This window comes from Herpailurus yagouaroundi, unplaced genomic scaffold, assembly GCF_014898765.1.
Source record: "Herpailurus yagouaroundi ecotype Mexico unplaced genomic scaffold, PumYag 159, whole genome shotgun sequence".
Taxonomy (NCBI): Eukaryota; Metazoa; Chordata; class Mammalia; order Carnivora; family Felidae; genus Herpailurus; species Herpailurus yagouaroundi.
In genome coordinates, this window is record NW_024412400.1 from 31,170,165 (window position 1) to 31,188,151 (window position 17,987).

At 46.6% G+C, this 17,987-nt stretch overlaps 1 protein-coding gene across 2 annotated transcripts in view; it reads left to right on the top strand.

Moving 5' to 3' along the window:
• EPHB1 (EPH receptor B1) overlaps nt 1-17,987 on the top strand; it is a 431,880-nt gene that overhangs the window by 332,344 nt on the left and 81,549 nt on the right. For both annotated transcript variants that reach the window (XM_040480245.1, XM_040480246.1), the window contains exons 6-9: nt 1,588-1,712; nt 9,642-9,804; nt 13,769-13,877; nt 14,683-14,747. In XM_040480245.1, the coding sequence (XP_040336179.1) occupies nt 1,588-1,712; nt 9,642-9,804; nt 13,769-13,877; nt 14,683-14,747 (462 nt within the window). The remainder of the gene's footprint in view (nt 1-1,587; nt 1,713-9,641; nt 9,805-13,768; nt 13,878-14,682; nt 14,748-17,987) is intronic.

Sequence of the window (17,987 nt, forward strand, 5' to 3'; positions counted from 1 at the left end):
TTGTTTTGTTTTGTTTTGTTTTGTTTTGTTTTGTTTTGTTTTGTTTTGTTTTGAGGCATCCTTGCTACTCTCAGTCATTGGCTGGAAGCAGCCTCTGATAAATGGGGCCCCGCATGGATGTGGTGGTGGTTTCAGGGTACAGCAGCCAGGGCCAAGAGTCAGCTGTGTTCCCAGGGGGTGGAAGCTCTGAGAGGCACGTTTGCAGGGTCACCCTGAGGTCTGTAGTGGGAACCGTGCAGGGTCCTGGGTGGACTCTCTGATTCTAAGTCCTCCTAACACCACATCTCACACTGTGCTCTCCGATGGCTCTCCGATGGCTCCCTTGAGTATGGGCATCTTCACAAGTGCTCAGCAGCCCCTCCCCTGGCCTGGGGGCCAGCTCACTGAGAACTCACTGAGAGCCCAGTGAGTGGAGAGCAACCCTATGCCCCACCCCCAGACCGGCAGCCATGCTCTGGAGGGGAATCTGTTAACTTAAAGTGAGGATAGTAAATGTCAGTCCGTCACAGTCCCCCAGAGAAACCCTTGTAAAGTGGAGTTCGCATGAGGAAACGACCTTCATCACTAGAGAAGTGCCAGGACTAAACGGAACAGCCCCTGAGCAGAGCGCAGACTGAAGCCTCATCCATTACCCGCCTCTTCCCCTAGAAAGACAGCCCTCATTTATTATTTCCAGACTGTTTTCATTTTACTTACACCGCACAAAAAATGTTGAATTGGAAAATAAATAATATTATTTCCTAACAGAAATTTTGGAATCACTTCACAGATTTTGAAATTATTATCCTGTTTCCAAATGTTTGGTTTGTGTATCATTTCTTCATTTATATTAGTGAGCTCTTTATCGCAAATGTCCTTATCTGGAAGACTCTGACAGAAGTCTGAATGAACTCTGTTGGTAGTCTGTGCTCATGTCTTTTTGAGCACTGCCTCCTCTCTTCCTTTTGAAGTGCAGCAAAGTCTTACATGCAGTTTCAGAGCTCTTTCTGAAGAGTTTGCTCTTTCTAGAACATTCCTTTCTATGGCAGTAATTCTGCACTGACCAGTTCTAGTTTCTCATTATCATTCCTTGCCTCCACATTCTCTTCTTTATAGGAGCTCACCCCATTAATGCAAGACTGAGATTCCTTCAAAACCTTCTGCTCAAAAACATCCCATTGTGCCTCCTGTCCCACTGTTCTTCTTGTGCCACTGCCTGAAGCCTAGACTTGCTCTGGTTGTCATTCCCTCCCTGGATGGCTCGGCTTCCTCAGCCGAGCTGAAAGCCACACTGCTTTCATGTGATTCAACCAACCATCTCTTTTTGGTCAAGCCTTTCTCCTCCCTGCCCAGGAAACACCGTGTCCATTCCAGCCTGCCCTTACACATGTCCTCCTATCCTAAATTGTCACCTTTTCTCTCCTTTCTCATCCCTAATCTACTCACTATGCAAAACCACAGGAAGTTCTGCAGATCAGCTCAGCTGGTAAGAAAGAAAGGGTAGATTCAAACCCAGAGACACTTCTCTCTTCATTTATCTCTGAAAGATGATGCATATCATATACTCGAGGGTCTGTTCATCTGCCCTGTCTCTTCCTCTCTCCACAGCCCCTTCTACTGTTCCCATCATGCACCAGGTCAGTGCCACCATGAGGAGCATCACCTTGTCATGGCCACAGCCGGAGCAGCCCAATGGCATCATCCTGGACTATGAGATCCGGTACTATGAGAAGGTGAGCCAGCTCCATCCTCAGTCTTTCAATACTCAGGGCCAGCTACTGTCTGGGGGATGGTGGCCATCTGAGAACTGGAGGAAATCCTGAGGGAGGGAAAAATCTGCTGATGGAAGCCAGAGGCTCCTTGGGAGAGTTCATCGGGTCTTCGTTGGCAAAAGTCTCCAAAGTCCAGACTCTTCCTGTGTCAACTCAGGAGAGAATCTTCCAGCCTACACCCTGCTGTCTGAACAGTTCAGTGGGCCGCTATGGGCAGAACCATTCCCATTTTTCCCAGTCATATGTTCGCTCTATTAACATAGATGCTACAAAGTTCCAGGTGTCCCCTGAACTTCCCAAAGATTTTGTCGTTTTGTAGAGCCGTGTTCTCTAAAGTTTTTGATCATGTTCTTCCAATATATGTTTGTGTATTTATAGGTCATATGCTTGTACTACTGCACTAGTATATTCATAGAGATTGAGGACATGTAAGTGGAAATTTTGAAGGATGAGACAGAAATTAAAAGAAATGTTTGTGCTGCCCACTGACTGCTCTTTAGCAGCTGCTCCTGAGGCCTGCAGCAGGGCACACACTGCCAAGTAGGGAAGTGGTGCCTTGTGGAGTTCGTCCCCTTGGTCTCTGTAGGGGAGGCAGTACCTCCTTCCCACCCTGTTAAACTGCAGCATTTGCAAAATCCCAGGAAAATACTGACCCAGCACATCGTTTGTAAAGACACTCCATTCATTAATTGGTTCAACAAGTATTGATTAAGTGCCTGCTATTTGGCAAGTACTATTCAGGGTATATGCATGATCCAAACAAAGATGCCTGCCCTCACAGGGCTCACTTTCCAACAGAAGGAGACAAAAAAGGAACATAATAAATAAGGAGATCATATAGTAGTTAGAAAATGAATGATGCCATGGAAAATAGAGCAGAGCATGGTAAATGGAATCAGGGGGTCAGGTTACAGACCTGGTTACAGGGGAGGAACAGGTTACAGAATTACATAGGAGGGTAAAGGGAGGCCTCTTGGAGTAGGTAGCTTCTAAGTAAAGACTTGAAAGAGGTGAGGTTGTTGTGAAGTGGGGGAGAGAGAGACAACCACCTGTGCAAAGGCCCTGAGCCAGGGTCATGACTGGTGATTCTAGGAACAGGAAGAAGACTGGCAAGACTAGAGTGGTACGAGCAGTGGGAAAGTAGTAGACAGGTGAGAGAGGTAACCAGGGGAGGTGATCAGGCTGGACCTTAGAACTTTAGCTTAACCACTGAGTGAGATGAGGATTCATATAGCAGGGTTAGAAGCAGAGAAGAGACAAAATCTGACTTACATTTTAAGAGGCCCATTCAGCTGTCCCATTAAAAACAGGCCTACTAGATTACAACCAACTGGAACAAGGATGATGGTGGCTTGATTTGGATGGAAGGAGATGGCTAGTGAAGCAGGGTAGATTCCAGATATATAAACTAAAGGCAGAGCAACGGGATTTCTAACAGTTTGGGCTTCAGATGTGGGAGGGTTTAGGCCTGGCCCGATAGAAGGAGGTAGCCACCATTGACTTAGAAGGGTGCTTGTTGGGGCTCCTGGGTGGCTCAGTCGGTTAAATGTCCGACTTCTCAGCTCAGGTCATGATCTCATGGTTTGTGAGTTCGAGCCATGGAGCCTGGAGCCTGCTTCCAGTTCTGTGTCTCCCTCTCTCTCGGTCCCTCTCCCCCTCATGCTCTGTCTCTTTCTCTCAAAAATAAATAAACGTTAAAAAAAAGAAAAAAAAGAAGAGTGCTTGTTGTGAGAGAGCATATTTGTGATAAGGGAAGGGACAGAAGTTCAGCTCGATGTCTAAAACACTTCTGAGATAGCCAGTAGTTCAGGTAGCTAGATGTCCCTGCCTGGAGCTCAGGAGAGAGGCCAGGTTGGAGAAGTCCATCTGGAAGCTGTCAGTATGTAAATGTATGAAAGCCCTGAGCCCGGCAGAACTATCCAGTAGGTCAGTGGATAGAGGGTCAGAGATGGAGACTCACAGCCCTCCAGGACAGAGGCAGTATTGAACAGTGGTACGTGACTGCCTGGGGAAGGAGGGCTCTAGTCTCCAGTGCCCTCCATAACTAACCAGCTGTGCAGCCATGGCCAAATTATTTAACCACTCTGGGTCACAGTTTTCACATTTGTAAAATAGTAGCAGTTTGTGTCCCTGAAAGTGGAGGGCTAGATGGAACACCAATCTAGTCTGTGAGGATGTACACCCTTCCACCCTTGCGGCCGAACTTGCAAGCAAGGTGAGGATTAGGTAATGTTCTATTCCATTTAGAGAATATTGGGTTTTGTAGACAGTTGATTCAGATAATTCTGTGAATTGGGGGTAATTTAAACCATCTGGATTCATAAGCAACCATTATATCCAGTCAGCTTTGAATTGGGAGCCCTTGTTTGCTAGATATTTTTTATCAGTTAATAAAGTAAATGTTGGGTTTCCACAATGTTTTGAACCAATCTGCCTGGACCAATTGTCCACACAGTCTCATTTCATCATCAAAATTGACCTAAGAGTTTGATAGAGTTATCATGTGTGGCCAGCATATGATGCAATGTCAGAATCACCAGAAAGATTCTAACAGTGCCCCTTCCCACACACACTTGAACTTGAGCCTTATAAGCTCACCTCAGAAAAATAATAGTAATTTCTCCCTAGTCTGCCCCTCTTGGGTGCCAAGAGCTTTATAAGCATTATCTACTTTTGTCCTCACTACCCAGTGTGGTAAATATTAGTATCATTGCTATGGGTAAAGAAGCAAGTGCACAAAGTAGTTCAAAACAAAATAAAACTTACCCAAAAGCACACAGCCAGGAAGTGAGCTTGTCACACAAGGCAGTGCTGGAGATCAGCTACGTACATACGAACCGCCTGCCTTCTGCCTCATCTGCCCTGCCAAAGGCACTCACGCCATCATAGGGGTGGGCTTCGTAACAGGCTCCTGCCTGTGTCCCTTGGCTCCTCATTTTCCAGCCCACACCCAACCTCTTCTGCTACTTTTCCCTTGACGTGAAAGCCTTGTCCTTTGAAATACTGTAATAAACTTCAACTTTTGATGCTATGAAGGAAGCTTATTCTCCCATTTCAGACCACGTCCCTACTTCTCCGTAATTTATACTAATTATTAACAGACACACATGCACAGCAGCCCAATGCCCGAGGCAGCTTCCACACCTCAGTGAAGCATATTATTGTCCTCACTCCAGAGGATAGAATGCTTTCCTTGGAAACACAGAAGATTCTTTGCCAAAGCATTGGTTACCATACGGTATGTTACTACGGAACTCTCCTTCACTTATAAAGTGCTTGACTGTAAGATCTGTTACATTGCCTGGACCATTTCTAATACAAATAAAGAAAAATACATTACCCTGTGAGGGTATTTTGAAATAACCACAGTGGTAATAAATCATCATACACTGAGTATCTATTATGTGCAGATATTCACAAATACATTAGCTCTGATCTTGAAAAGAAATAAAAAGAAAGATACTTGAAAGCCAGGCATAACCAATTTATAGGTGATGGAACTAAGTCACAGAAAGGTTAAATGACTTACCCATGACCATAGAGAATCAAAACTATGGACATTTTTGTTATATTTCAATGGCGAAAATTTCCAAGCTCAGTAAGGAACTAGATAGCAATCATGCTGATGCCGAGGATCTCAAAATTAATGTGGCCTGTGAAATAAAAGATTGTATCTTAATTTTAAATCCAAATTCTTATAAGCAGAATGATCTGCCTACCTGCTCCACGAGGCTGGCGAATCCTGGTCTTTAGAGATTCAAACACAATAAAACTCAGCCCAGTAGATATCCTGGATTCACCCCAAAGAAATAAATCCCCATTCCTCCGTTCTGTGCCACTTCTTCTAAGCCAGGAGTCAGCAGAGTTTTTTCCATAATGGACCAAATAGGAAATATTTTAAGTTTGTGGCCATATAGTCTCTGTCCCAACTACTCAACTTGCCTTTGTAGAAGAAAAACAGCCATAGGCAATATATCAGAAGGTGGGCATGGTTGAGTTCCAATAAAGCTTTATTTACAAAAACAGGTAGCTAGCCATGGGCCATAGTTTTCCAACCCCTGAAAACCCACCCTGGGTCTCCTACTTCACATCGCCCTCTCAATTTATGCTTGGAACACCTTTCAATTTCAGCTCTATAAATAGAATCAATGAGGCTTTCGCCTCCTCCAACAGCTCATTAATAGAGAGCTCAGATGCCATCGAGCTGATGACACTCCCAGAGCCTCTCCATGTTCATCTCCTTCCCATTTTCATATGCTTCCATTTATCATCCTCTCTTGTTTACTGTCTTGTAGCACTTTTCACTCCTGGTGTCAGCGCTTGTAGGCAAACCATGGGAGGGGCATCTACATCTGCTCTCAGCTGTCTTCATGATTAAGCGTTTAGACGCTTTCTTGCTCTTCATAACTGTCTGGGCCAGAATGGACTGGTTTAGGCCTTGGGAATTTCTACCCTTCAAATTTTAGGATCATTTTCTCCTAGAAACTCTTTCAGGCATTGGCAATATCTTGTGCTCGATCGATTGGTTCAAATAACTGGTCTGAAGTGTGGTGTTTATTCATTCATTTAGCACTGAACCGTTGAGCAGTTTGGTGCCAGCCCTGGGCCACAGGTTGGGGATGGGAGCCATGGTCTCTGCCCTCGATAGTGATGATCTATACCTGTCACATGCTTATAGAATCAATCATGAAGCAAACAAACAAACAAAAAAGCCACGTGCTCTTTGCTCTCACCCATTTGCCTGCAGTTGATTAATGGGTTTGAAGAGAACAAGGATTAATACTCATTTTAATCATGGAACTTCTTGAATGTGTGGGCTATAAAGTGATAAGGGGTTAATGTTTTGTCTTCACAATCCAAATACTAATACACCAAAAGACAGTTGTCAGTAAAAGAGCTGCCCAGTGGATGTTTCACTTCTTTCAAGCAGTGCCTAATTCCACAGATACCAGTGAAACCAGAAAATCCAGACAGCTACCCGGATTTTGTAGCAATGGGATTTTGTCCTAATTTGCAAGGTGATTAGGTGATTTATATAGGTTTAGGTCTTAGATCTTCAGTGTGTTAGGACAGTAATGACCAACGTTCTAGCTAATATCCCTCCTATAGTAGACAGCCTTCTTTCTGCTGGATCCATGGATCCCTGATTGGTGGTGGGGTGGGGGCATCCTCCTTTTTTTTTTTTTTTAATAGATCAAACCGATGGATGGGCAGTTCCTTCCAAGCAGTCCCTCCCAGAGGTCAATGGATATCCCCTCCATGAGGATGAGTGTGTAACCTTCAACCGTCTATTCAAGCTGACCTCTAGCCTGTGGTCTGTTAAAACTACTTCCAAGCATTTGTCACCACCGCATGTGTCACCACAATCTAGATGGGCCCAGTTGCTTGCAGGCTTCTCATCTCTTTAGGCCTTGCTTTCACGTGTTCTATTCAGTTCTCACTCTCTGTATTTGTCCATGTGGCTAATTTCTTCCGCCTTTGATGACTCAACTAACGTCACCCTCCCAGTCTCCTTAGCAGCCTGAGTTGGGTGACCCTCTGCTCTTCCCGCCCCCCCCCATCCCCCAGCCCCCTAAGCTGCCTTCTGCCAAGTCACTCAGTCAGCACTGCTGTCAGCATCTGGGTACTTTCTGGTCCACCCCACAAGATTTTGCATCCCCAAGGAGAGGGGCCATGACTTGGCCCCTGAAACCATGTGTAGGTAGTACCCAGCACATGGTAGCATGCCATAAATGTGGCTGCCGGGCCAAATGATTGAGTGAATGCACATCAGGTCACCTCTGCCTGTGCAAAGTAGATGTTTGCATATTTTAAAACAATGGCAATTTTTTTTAAATCATTGCACTGTATTCTTTTCTCCTGGCTCAACTCCCCAAACTTCTGTTGCTTGTCTGAGGCTGTGGCTTACACATCTCTTGCCGTCAGCTTTCCCCTCATTTGTTACCATGCCCCTCAAACCATTGTGCCTAGAATTCATCACAGAACCCCAGATCTGCACAGGGACTTGGGAGCTTCCCTCTCAGTGACCTAAGCTCTTCATTTTCACTGATGTCCCCATTTTGCTCTGAGACTGATGGTACAGACAGGGGCAGTCCCAGAGTTGAAACTTTTGTTCCTGTACACTTGGAGATAACCCACAGTCTTCATAATGCACACGTGAAAATGATCAGAGGCCAGGCTGGTGTATATGAGGGCGCTGAGGGGAGGGTGTAAAGATGAAAGACAGCAATGAACAGAGTCGATGGGAAGCCTTCCTGGAAGAGGGGGCTTTAGAGATACAGGCACAAGGAACATGCAGGGTGCAGAGGAGCACTAGAGAGAGGCATTTCAGACCGGGAAAACAGCCCAAGCAAAGGCCCTGGGTCTGGGAGTGTGGCCCCTGAAGGGACAGCGAGGTGGTAATATGGGGGTTGTGAGAGACTGGAATTGCTTCATTATGAGGACCCTATAAACCTAGATTTAGGAGTTTTGTTTTTATCTGATTATAACTTTAGGGCAGGTCAGAGATCTTTTTTAATGTTTTGTTTTTATTTTTGAGAGAGAGACAGACAGACAGAGCATGAGCAGGGGAGGAGCAGATAGAGAGGGGGACACAGAACTTGAACCAGTCTCCAGGCTCCATGCTGTCAGCACATAGCCCAATGTGGGGCTCAAACTCACTAACTGTAAGATCATGACCTGAGCCTACATCAGATGTTTGACTGAGCCACCCAGGCGTCCTGTTAGAAAAGAAGTTTGGATTTGGTGGAGAGGGAGTGGCAGAAAAGATAGGAGGCTACAAAAGTCTAGGCACAAACCAAATGTTAGTAGCAAAGACAGGAAGTACCCTTGAAGGCACCAACTATGGGTGGGGAGTCAGAAGGCTGAGAAACAGGAGCAAAAATCTGTGCACACCAGAGGACACTCATGTGTGGATGACAGAGACTATAGAAGACCAGGCAGAAGGTGCCGGAGAGAGTGGTGGGGGTGGAGGGGTGACCCCTGAATAGGTGAGAAGGGGCAGAGCCTGCTCTCCAGGGAGAACAGACATGTCCTCCCGATGCTGGTGGAGAGGGAACTAGAAGTTGGGATCCAAACAGACTGACACAGGCCAAAGTGAAGGCAGAAGCAGGTATGGGAGGTGGTTTGGAATGGCCTCAGGCTTTGCAGCAGAGTGGACACTAAGTCACTCAGCTAAGGACTAGGACCTGAGGGAGCTTAAGGGGTGATCTAGAACAGTCATGGTGAGGAGATCCTGAGTGAGGAGAGAAAAGGCAAGTCCTCAATAGAAATGAGACAAACGGCAGGGACACCTGGGTGCCTCAGTCAATTAAGTGTCCGACTCTTGGTTTCAGTTTAGGTCATGATCTCACAGTCGTGATTTCAAGCCCCATTTGGGGCTCTGTGCTGACAGTGCGGAGCCTGCTTGGGATTCTCTCTCTCCCTCTCTCTCTGCCCCTCCCCAGTCATGTGTGTGCTCTTTCTCTCTCTCTCAACATAAATAAACCTTAACAAAAAAAAAAAGGGGGGGAGACAAAGGGCCGATGCTGCCCAGCTTGCTTCTACTGACATCAGAGACGCAACAGGATTTTGCAAAGCTGCATGTGCAAAGCCCTGGATGGGGAAGGACTAGAAAATGACGATGAGCCCCCCAGCCTGGCTCTGAGAGCCTAGCCATTTGCTCAGAGCCTCCTTTTTAGGGCATGGCCACCTCATGACACAGAGCTGATCCTTCATTCCCTTGGTCCAGGCCAGATGTCCCCCATTCAGAGAGAGGGCCTGGGGCCAGTGACAGCTTTTAGCAGATCTGTAGGACCAAGGACTGACAGGGCCTGGGTGCTCCAGGGTGGAGTAGGTGGGGACACAGACCTCAGGAGGAGGCTGCAGACCATTCTCCTCACTCTCTTTCAGGAGCACAATGAGTTCAACTCCTCCATGGCCAGGAGCCAGACCAACACGGCGCGGATTGACGGCCTACGGCCAGGCATGGTGTATGTGGTGCAAGTGCGTGCCCGCACGGTGGCGGGCTATGGCAAGTTCAGTGGCAAGATGTGCTTCCAGACGCTGACAGACGGTAAGAGGCAGGCCAGTGAAGTGGTACAGGGCCAGCACTTGGGGGAGGGGAAGAGGCCCTGAAAAGCTGCCCTTGCAGCCCAAGTGCCAACCTCTCACTGGATTCCAGTGCGATTCCTTTGGAAGGGTTTGCCCTGGGGGGGTGGGGGCAGGGCATTACTCTTGCGTCATTCACAAGGCAGGGCATCTTTCTGAAGTCAGGCCTATTTCTCTCCTAACATCGCTTGGGTTTTCCTTCAGTGGGTCTCTGTACCACGTGCAGAGAGGTTCTGGCAGGGAGACCCTCACGTAGCTCAGGGTTCATGTGCCTCCTGCCTCAGAATCAGGGCCCAGGTGTTGCCGTTGTTTCACCTTGACTCCCACTTCACCCCTCTGTTCTGGGGGACTGGGGAGCTGAGCTCACAACCTAATTTCACGAGATAAGGTCTCCAGGAAGGACACAGAGGGGCAAATTTGGGGGTATAGCCGTCCCATGCAACCAGTATCTCAGCTTGTTTGAAACAGCTTCACATGTGACTCTAGCCATGTATCTCCAGTGATAATAGACAGACATTATCTTCTAAACCATCCCCAAGGCCAGAAAGCCTGTCACCCAAAATACTTCCACCTTTGGGCTTTGTTAGTTCCCCATTAATGACAGTCTCTCCTGGTCCTCTGAGACCACGCTTTTAAATGGTTATGAAAATCTGATTTCCCTGTAGCCTGAGGAGGCGGCATGGGATATCTGCCTGTGTTCACCCACTCTTTCCCTTAGCCAGCCATTTACTGTGGTGTATGCTTTTGTTTTTCTATTCACTGTCTGTCCATTTTATTTATTCATTTGTGAGCTGTTTCCTGATAGTTTTCCAGATATCAGTCTCTTCTCAACCCCCTCAACTGAGAGTCTTTAAGTTTTCACTTATTAATTAAATTACACACAAAACAGTCTGCCTTTACATAACATTTTATTTTCGGCCAGCACTCTCCGACTAGGCGCGTGATAGGACCTGAGGTTTTATATTGACTCACATTATGATGTTTAACAATTTAACATTTCACCAGAAACATTTAAAATCAGATGATTTCATATGAAAACCATAATGTGCATTTTCTTGTGAAAAGCTGAAAAGAAGCTAGAGCTGATGGGCGTTGTAGGGGGAGGGCTGTACCCCCGAGCTGAGAGGCAGCTGCCCCCATGGGGCGTCTACCCCTTCCCAGTGATTTGTACCCAGATGCTTTAATGTGAGTTTTCTGGCTCCTGTAGGATTGGAGTTTGCAACTCTGCAACTCGTTTTGAGTTCTTTTCAGGTGAATCTTCGCTCATATTTTGAGGATAGTGAGATGGGGTAGAAACTGAGCCAATTTATTCAGGTTAATAATGCTGCTGGTATGAAAAGAATGCAGGCTGTCTCCTGTTCCTTAAGGATTCTGTCCCCTCTTCGCACCTTACTTACCATCTAGATTTATGGGCACTGTGGCACCAGGAAGTACACAGGATTAAAAACCCAAAACTCAGAATGCTCTGAGCACTGGTCTCTTGGCAATTCTGCTAGACAAATCAAGAAGTAACAAATTTCTCCCAAGAAGACTATTCCTTTTACATTTGGCAGTTAAGTTTTATAAACCCAAGAGGGGCTAGATATAAGAGAGTTTTGGTAAGTGGCCAAATTCAGGAGTATTTATCTTAATGACTGAGGTTTGCACATCAGTAGTAATTATGTTCACTGAGGCTTCGGGCCCCGTCTTCAGCATAAAGGTGAGTTGAAGGTTGATCAGTGATAGGTCATTGGAGCCGGAGGACCTATAGGATTCCGCCCAGGGTCAAAGACCACACTTTGGGCAGCATTGACCTCCACATGACAGCAGAGCTACTATGGGCTGCTGTTAGCTCTAGTATGCTAACCTTTGGCTTATATGCTTTTTTTTTTTAACCCATTCATACAGCATGATATCTGCATGTTTATCAAACAGTCCAGGTGATTCTTATGCTCCCCGGTGTTTGAGAATCATCATTCAACTCTGTGAGCAGAGGAAGGCACTTCTAAAGATAAGGATGTTGGTTCTTGAAGTCTCTCACTCTCTAGAAATCAATTTTAAAGACTGAAGGTCACATTGCTTTATGAAGTTTTTAAGTTATAAAGATGTTTTTATGGACTCTTCATTGTGGTTCCTTGAATTTTGTTCTTTTGCCAAAAAAAAATTTTTTTTAAGTTTAATCACTTATTTTGAGAGAGAGAGAGAGAGAGAGAGAGAGAGAGAAAGAGGAAGAGAAAGAGAATCCCAAGCAGGCTCCGCACTGTCAGTGCAGAGCCCAGTGTGGGTCTCCAACTCCCGACCTGTGAGATCAAGACCGGAGCTGAAATCGAAAGTCGGGCACTCAACTGAATGAGCCACCCAGGCACACACACCCCATTTTTTTTTTTTAAACACACATGTTACAGAAAGCTGTCAGTTGAGACACTATACCTTCAGTCTTTAAAATTGATGTCTATGGAGTGGCTTCGAGAATAACATCCTTATCTTTGGAAGTCTCTCTCCACCCACAGAGTTGAACAGTGGTTCCTAAACTTTGGGCAGCATGAGAATCACCTGGAACATTTGGTAAATATGGAGATATTCTGCTCTTCACTCAAAGGTTCTGATTCAGTAGACCTGAGGAGGGCCCCAGAAAAAGTCATGGTTTATTATCGGGCTCAGGTGATTCTGATGCAGGACATGGTGAATTTCACTTCAAGAGCTATTGTCATTGAGGTTGCCAAGTGAAATACAGGATGGCCAGATAAATTTGAATTTCAGATAAAGAACTGACAATATTTTATTCTAAGTAAGTATCTCCCATTCAACATTTGGGGTATACTTACACTGAAACATTATTCATTGTGTACCTGAAATTCACTTTTAACTGGTCAGCCTATTTTACTGTATCTGACAGTATTGTATTTTTGGTCGGCCTGTATTTACTGTATCTGGCAGATACAGATATTTACTGTATCTGGCAATCTTAATTGTAATAGAACACATAAAGCTTGATCTCTGTATGCCTCAGTCCTTAATGCCAAGTGAAGGAATAAGCATGATAATAATAATAATAATAATAATAATAATAATAGCCAGCTAGGCCAAGTGGTTTCTATGGATTAAGGAAAAGAGTATTAGGATTTGGGACACCCGTGATAGTGCAGACATTGCAAACTGTGCCTCTCATAATTTGATTGTTTTATTATTACGTTTTTTAGTAGAAAGGAGTCTGAGGGTCAGAGACTAAAGACTTTGTCCAGGATCACAGAGCTCACCCATGGTAAAGCTAGGGTTTCGGGGAGCTCTGTTCACCTCTGTGACTCAGGGGCTTCCTTTTTGCCCACGTAATACAGCACGGTTCTAACCTTGGCAGAGGCCTTGATCGTATTCTTCTTGAGTGGGAACTTTGGAGTGCCGGGCCATTTCTCCTGTGTTCCTTCATCCTCCACAGCTCCTGGTGTAGCACCTGCTGCCCAGCTGCTGATATTCTTTAAATATCTGCTCAAAGAATCTATACGCTGTGCTGTGTTTCAACACCTGTGTGTTTTCAAAAGTCCTTCAGCAGTGGTTTTTCTTCTTCCCCTTAGACGTATCCTAGCATAACTGACCGTCCTTTGAGATACCTTCCAAATGAGGGGATGTAGATTGGAGTCACCTCTGCTGTGGGGACGCATGTCATCAGCATTTAATTCTGAGCTTCTATCCCTGCTGTTTTGTTTTTATTGTTACTGTCATTTGCTTCTAGTTGTTCTTGTTTATTTGTGACTTGAAGATCATTCTTTGTTTTAGTTGGTCTTCTAGCTCTGAAGCATGGAAGCTGTACTCTACATATACATACATATAGACACACACACACACACACACACACACACACACACACATTTATAATGTCTTTAGTGTCATGCATTGAGTCCCAGCTGTATGCAATGAGCACACAGGAAGAACTCTAATGCCTCTTTTTCACTTAGATGACTACAAGTCTGAGCTGAGGGAGCAGCTGCCACTGATTGCTGGCTCGGCAGCAGCCGGGGTCGTGTTCGTGGTGTCATTGGTGGCCATCTCCATCGTCTGTAGCAGGTAGGTCCTCTACTTCCATCTGCTCCCACTAGCTCACCTCAGACTCGGAAAGCCCCTCTCCACATGCAGGCCCCTCCCAGGCCATGCAGACTGGACGGGGCCTGACCATACACAGCCTTGCTGTCAAGCTCATGGTCATCATTCCATCTCAATCCACAGGCAGCCTAGAATTGTCCAGATTATTTGTTTTCTCTGTGCCTGGGATAAAATCCTCCATAAGAGCTGGGCAAGGCTATGGGTAAACAGCATCTATCTTCAAACCTCATTTTATTCCCCCTCACTGTTGGAGCCACAGTTACCAAATTGCATTTGACCCACTGGAGCATCACAACCTATACTGCAACCCATCGTCTGGTTAGAGAGCCAAGGCCCTCGGCAGAGGGCACAAGGCAGGCAGTCAGGAGGAGAGCCAAGGAGGAAAACAGGAACTCCAAGTTCTGCAGAAGGGCAGGCCCTGAGGCCTTGTGCATTTTTAATACTGTTGCTACTGCCTTTGGGGGTTAGCCCACATTCTGCTCTGGAAAGCACTGTAGTTGGCTTCTCCTGAGCAGTTCCATGGTACAGCCAGCATGCTGATGGGTATCCTGAGAACCTCTGCCCCAGGCTCTGATGGGGACCCAGAAGCAGACCTGGCTTCCAGGAAGCAGGACAGGAGCTAAATGTTAAAGTGAGAGCTGCCCAGTTCCCAGTCCCAGAAGATGCCCTAGCGAGCCCCCGTCGGGACAGGGGAGCTGGGGGAGACCCCTGGAGCCGAGCAGCAGGGGTGCACTCCAGCTAAAAGAGTTCCTCTTCCTCTCATCTACAGGAAACGGGCTTACAGCAAAGAGGCCGTGTACAGCGATAAGCTGCAGCATTACAGCACCGGCCGAGGTGAGTAGAAAGCACACACCCACTGCCTGGTAGAGCAGGTGAGTGCTTGGAGGAGTGCTCCTTACAGCCAGACTGGCCAGTCCCAATGACAAGTCCCCTTCCAGCCTCCGGTGCCCCAGCAGCGTCCTTTCTCTGCAGGTCCCCAGGGCCACAGGCTGCCTGCCCCATCTGCTCTCTGCCTGTTGTGGGCACTCATTGGATGCTTGGCAGGTAGATTATCTTCCATGTTGATAAGCCCGTATAGGACACAGAATTCGGGGAAAAGATTGGGTTTAGCAAGTCAATGAATCCTGAAATCAGACTCAGTGGGAAAAGATGGAGGGTTCTCTATTAACATCTTCTGCCTTATCTTATCCAATTGAGCGGCTGGGGAATGTGTTAACCAAATTCACAGATAAGCCAGAGAACATGAATATAGGGAATTAAAAAGATAGCAGAGCCCAAGAGGCCAGAGTGTTGGGATATCTCCCAAGTGTTTTCTTTTAAGCAGTGCCTTTAAAAGTTTTTCTCACTCATTATCATACCCATCTCTTTTTTAAAAACCTATATATAATATTTTTATAACTAAAATTTCTCCTTACCAACGTACAGCGTAAAGTCCTACGTCAAAACTATTCTTTTATCTGTGTAATTACACATTGCAGGATCTGAAAAAAAGGTCACTTGGGCCACCTCCCTACTTCCAGAAAGCTTAGATCCTTGGGACATGTTGTCTTTCTAAATAACTCCTTTTGAATTCCACAGTTACCCTCAGAAATCTGTCCCAGCACTTTGCACTGTAATCTGTCTCAGGCTTCTTCTGTAAATCCCAACTCACCTAAATCCCCCTGTGCAATGTCAGCCCTTTTCTTCCTGTTCACTCAGCAGCAAGCATAGAAAATAGACCTTGTACACACACACACACACACACACACACACACACACACACACACACACCGCGTGCCTTCAGTGGGCAGTCCTGGGAGCGAAAATGGGCTCAAAGGCAAAATTTCTCATGGACCAAACTCCTCCCTTCTCTAAAATCGAGTCAGGAAAGTGAGGCCAGGACCTTCACCCAGCAGCTCCACCTCAGAGGAGTTTGTGTTCTAGCATGGCCAGTGCTGGCTGGCACTGTACAAAGGCCACTCTGTAGATATGGCTTTGTTCTCTGGGGACTTTCAACCCAAGACCAAGAAACTGCCAAGAGTTTGTAGAGGACCAGACTCCTGGCGGCCGGCTGCTATTCCCAGGCAGTCATGGCTGGGAGGGAGGAGAGGGCTGAGAGTGAGCTCAGAGACACTGAGACTCGACCACAGTGGTCCCGGGCAGCCTCCAATCAGCAGCATAAATGAGGGTGGGGGACTGGAGAGTGGCCTTTTCTAAGGCTACAGGCAAAGTTTCTGCAACACTCAGAATCCCATACACTACCCTTCCTTTCCCTGTCCAGGCCACTGTGGGCCTCCATTTTAACCAGTTGTAACTGGTTTCAGAGAGGAAACCTTACTGTGTTCTCTTTCTTTCCCAGTGTCCTGACTCTGTGCCTCACTGCAAAATCTACAGATGTGTTTACCCATTTTAACCTGTGCATTTGCCCTTCCGGGCAGGGCCTTTGCTTCTCCAGCTGAAAAACAAAGACTTTGATTTATCTCTGATTCTCAAGTGAAGGTGCCCCCTCCACAGTGCATCAGAATTACCGGAAAGGCTTTCTCTATCCCCCTGCTTCCCTGCCCTGCCTCAGGATTCCGACATTGCCCCCACCAGCCCCCTGCTCTGGACTAACTCCCTGCCATATTAAAAGCCACTGTGGAGGTACCTAGGTGGCTCATTCAGTTAAGTGTCCGACTTCAGCTCAGGTCATAATCTTGCAGTTCACAAGTTCAAGCCCTGTGTCGGGCTTTGTGTTGACAGCTCAGAACCTGGAGCCTGCTTCAGATTCTGTGTCTCCTTCTCTCTCTGCCCCTCTCCCGCTCATTCCCTCCCTCCCTACCTTCCTCTCTCTCTCTCCTCAAAAATAAATAAAACATTTTTAAAATGTTTTTAAAAAGGGCCACTGTGAAGCCCATTTCGGACTTAGCATCCTATAACCTCTTTTGAGGAAACTTTTAGAGATGGCCATATCAGCCTGAATGCAGAGGGTGCAAAACTGGGTTCAAAAGGAGGAATGCCATTTTGGAGACTAGAGATGCCCTAGGGTGAGAATGGGGTGCCCTAAGACAGACTTCTCCTCTTTAAAGCCCGGCAAGCTAAGCCTCGTCACTCTTCAGTCAGGGTACAGAGGGTCCCCAAGCATCGAGTGCAGGTGCAGCTTGGTGCCCTCCGGGCCACTTCCACTTGAGTTCTGGCCATTCTGCTATGGAGGGGTGGGCTCTGCCAGCCACAGCATGCAAGTACGCTTCCACGATACTCAGATACTTCTGGGGAACTCTTCACCTCTAAGGCCAACAGAAGGAGGCTTCCATAGTTCCCAGCTCCACAGAGAAACCACTATGCAGTCTGCAGTAATAGTGGCCCTGCTGCAGCCATTGGGGACAGCTAAGCACACGGTGCTAACAAGCGGCACAGTTGCTGTCCCTGGGACGCAGGGTAGACCAGAGTTCACTCCCTTGGCTGCTTTAGAAGTCTGTCTTCTTTTTAATTCAGCTCACCTTTTATAAGTCCTTTTCCCTATTCGTACCATTCTTTTTATCTAGTTCCTGAAACCTGGCTCTTCTTTGCAGCCTGGTTCCCCAAACCCATAGTCTCATGCATTGAACTGCATTAGTGCTTTTCCTTCCCTGCACATCCATCACTCTGACCTAAGCTACTACTGTTGGAGAATCACAGCTGAAGGACTGTAGAGCTGGGGGAAGGCTCAGCACTCTTAGAACAGAAGAGAACACTCCAGCTCTGATGGAGGCTGTGCCTGGCTCTAGACAGGGAAGTGGGAGAAGTATTTAGTTATGGAAAGCCTACTCTGTACCATGAATTGGGAACTTCATTCTGGTAGCTCATTTCAACTCATCTAACCTTGACAATCGCTTAGGAAGCAGGCATTAATCTAGGAAGATTAAGCGACTTCCTCAGGTCACACGGCTCCTACGTGGCAGTAAGTCTGGCTACAGAGCCCATGCTCTTACCATATTGCAGAGGCTCAGGGTACCTGGTGGTCAGGAGCAGGGGCGAATGGGGTGAGAACTAATCCCAGGTGTACTGGTTGGTGGACCCCCTTCTGGGTCCCACTGCAAGAGACAGAAAGATCAGTTATGTCTGAGCAGAATGTAT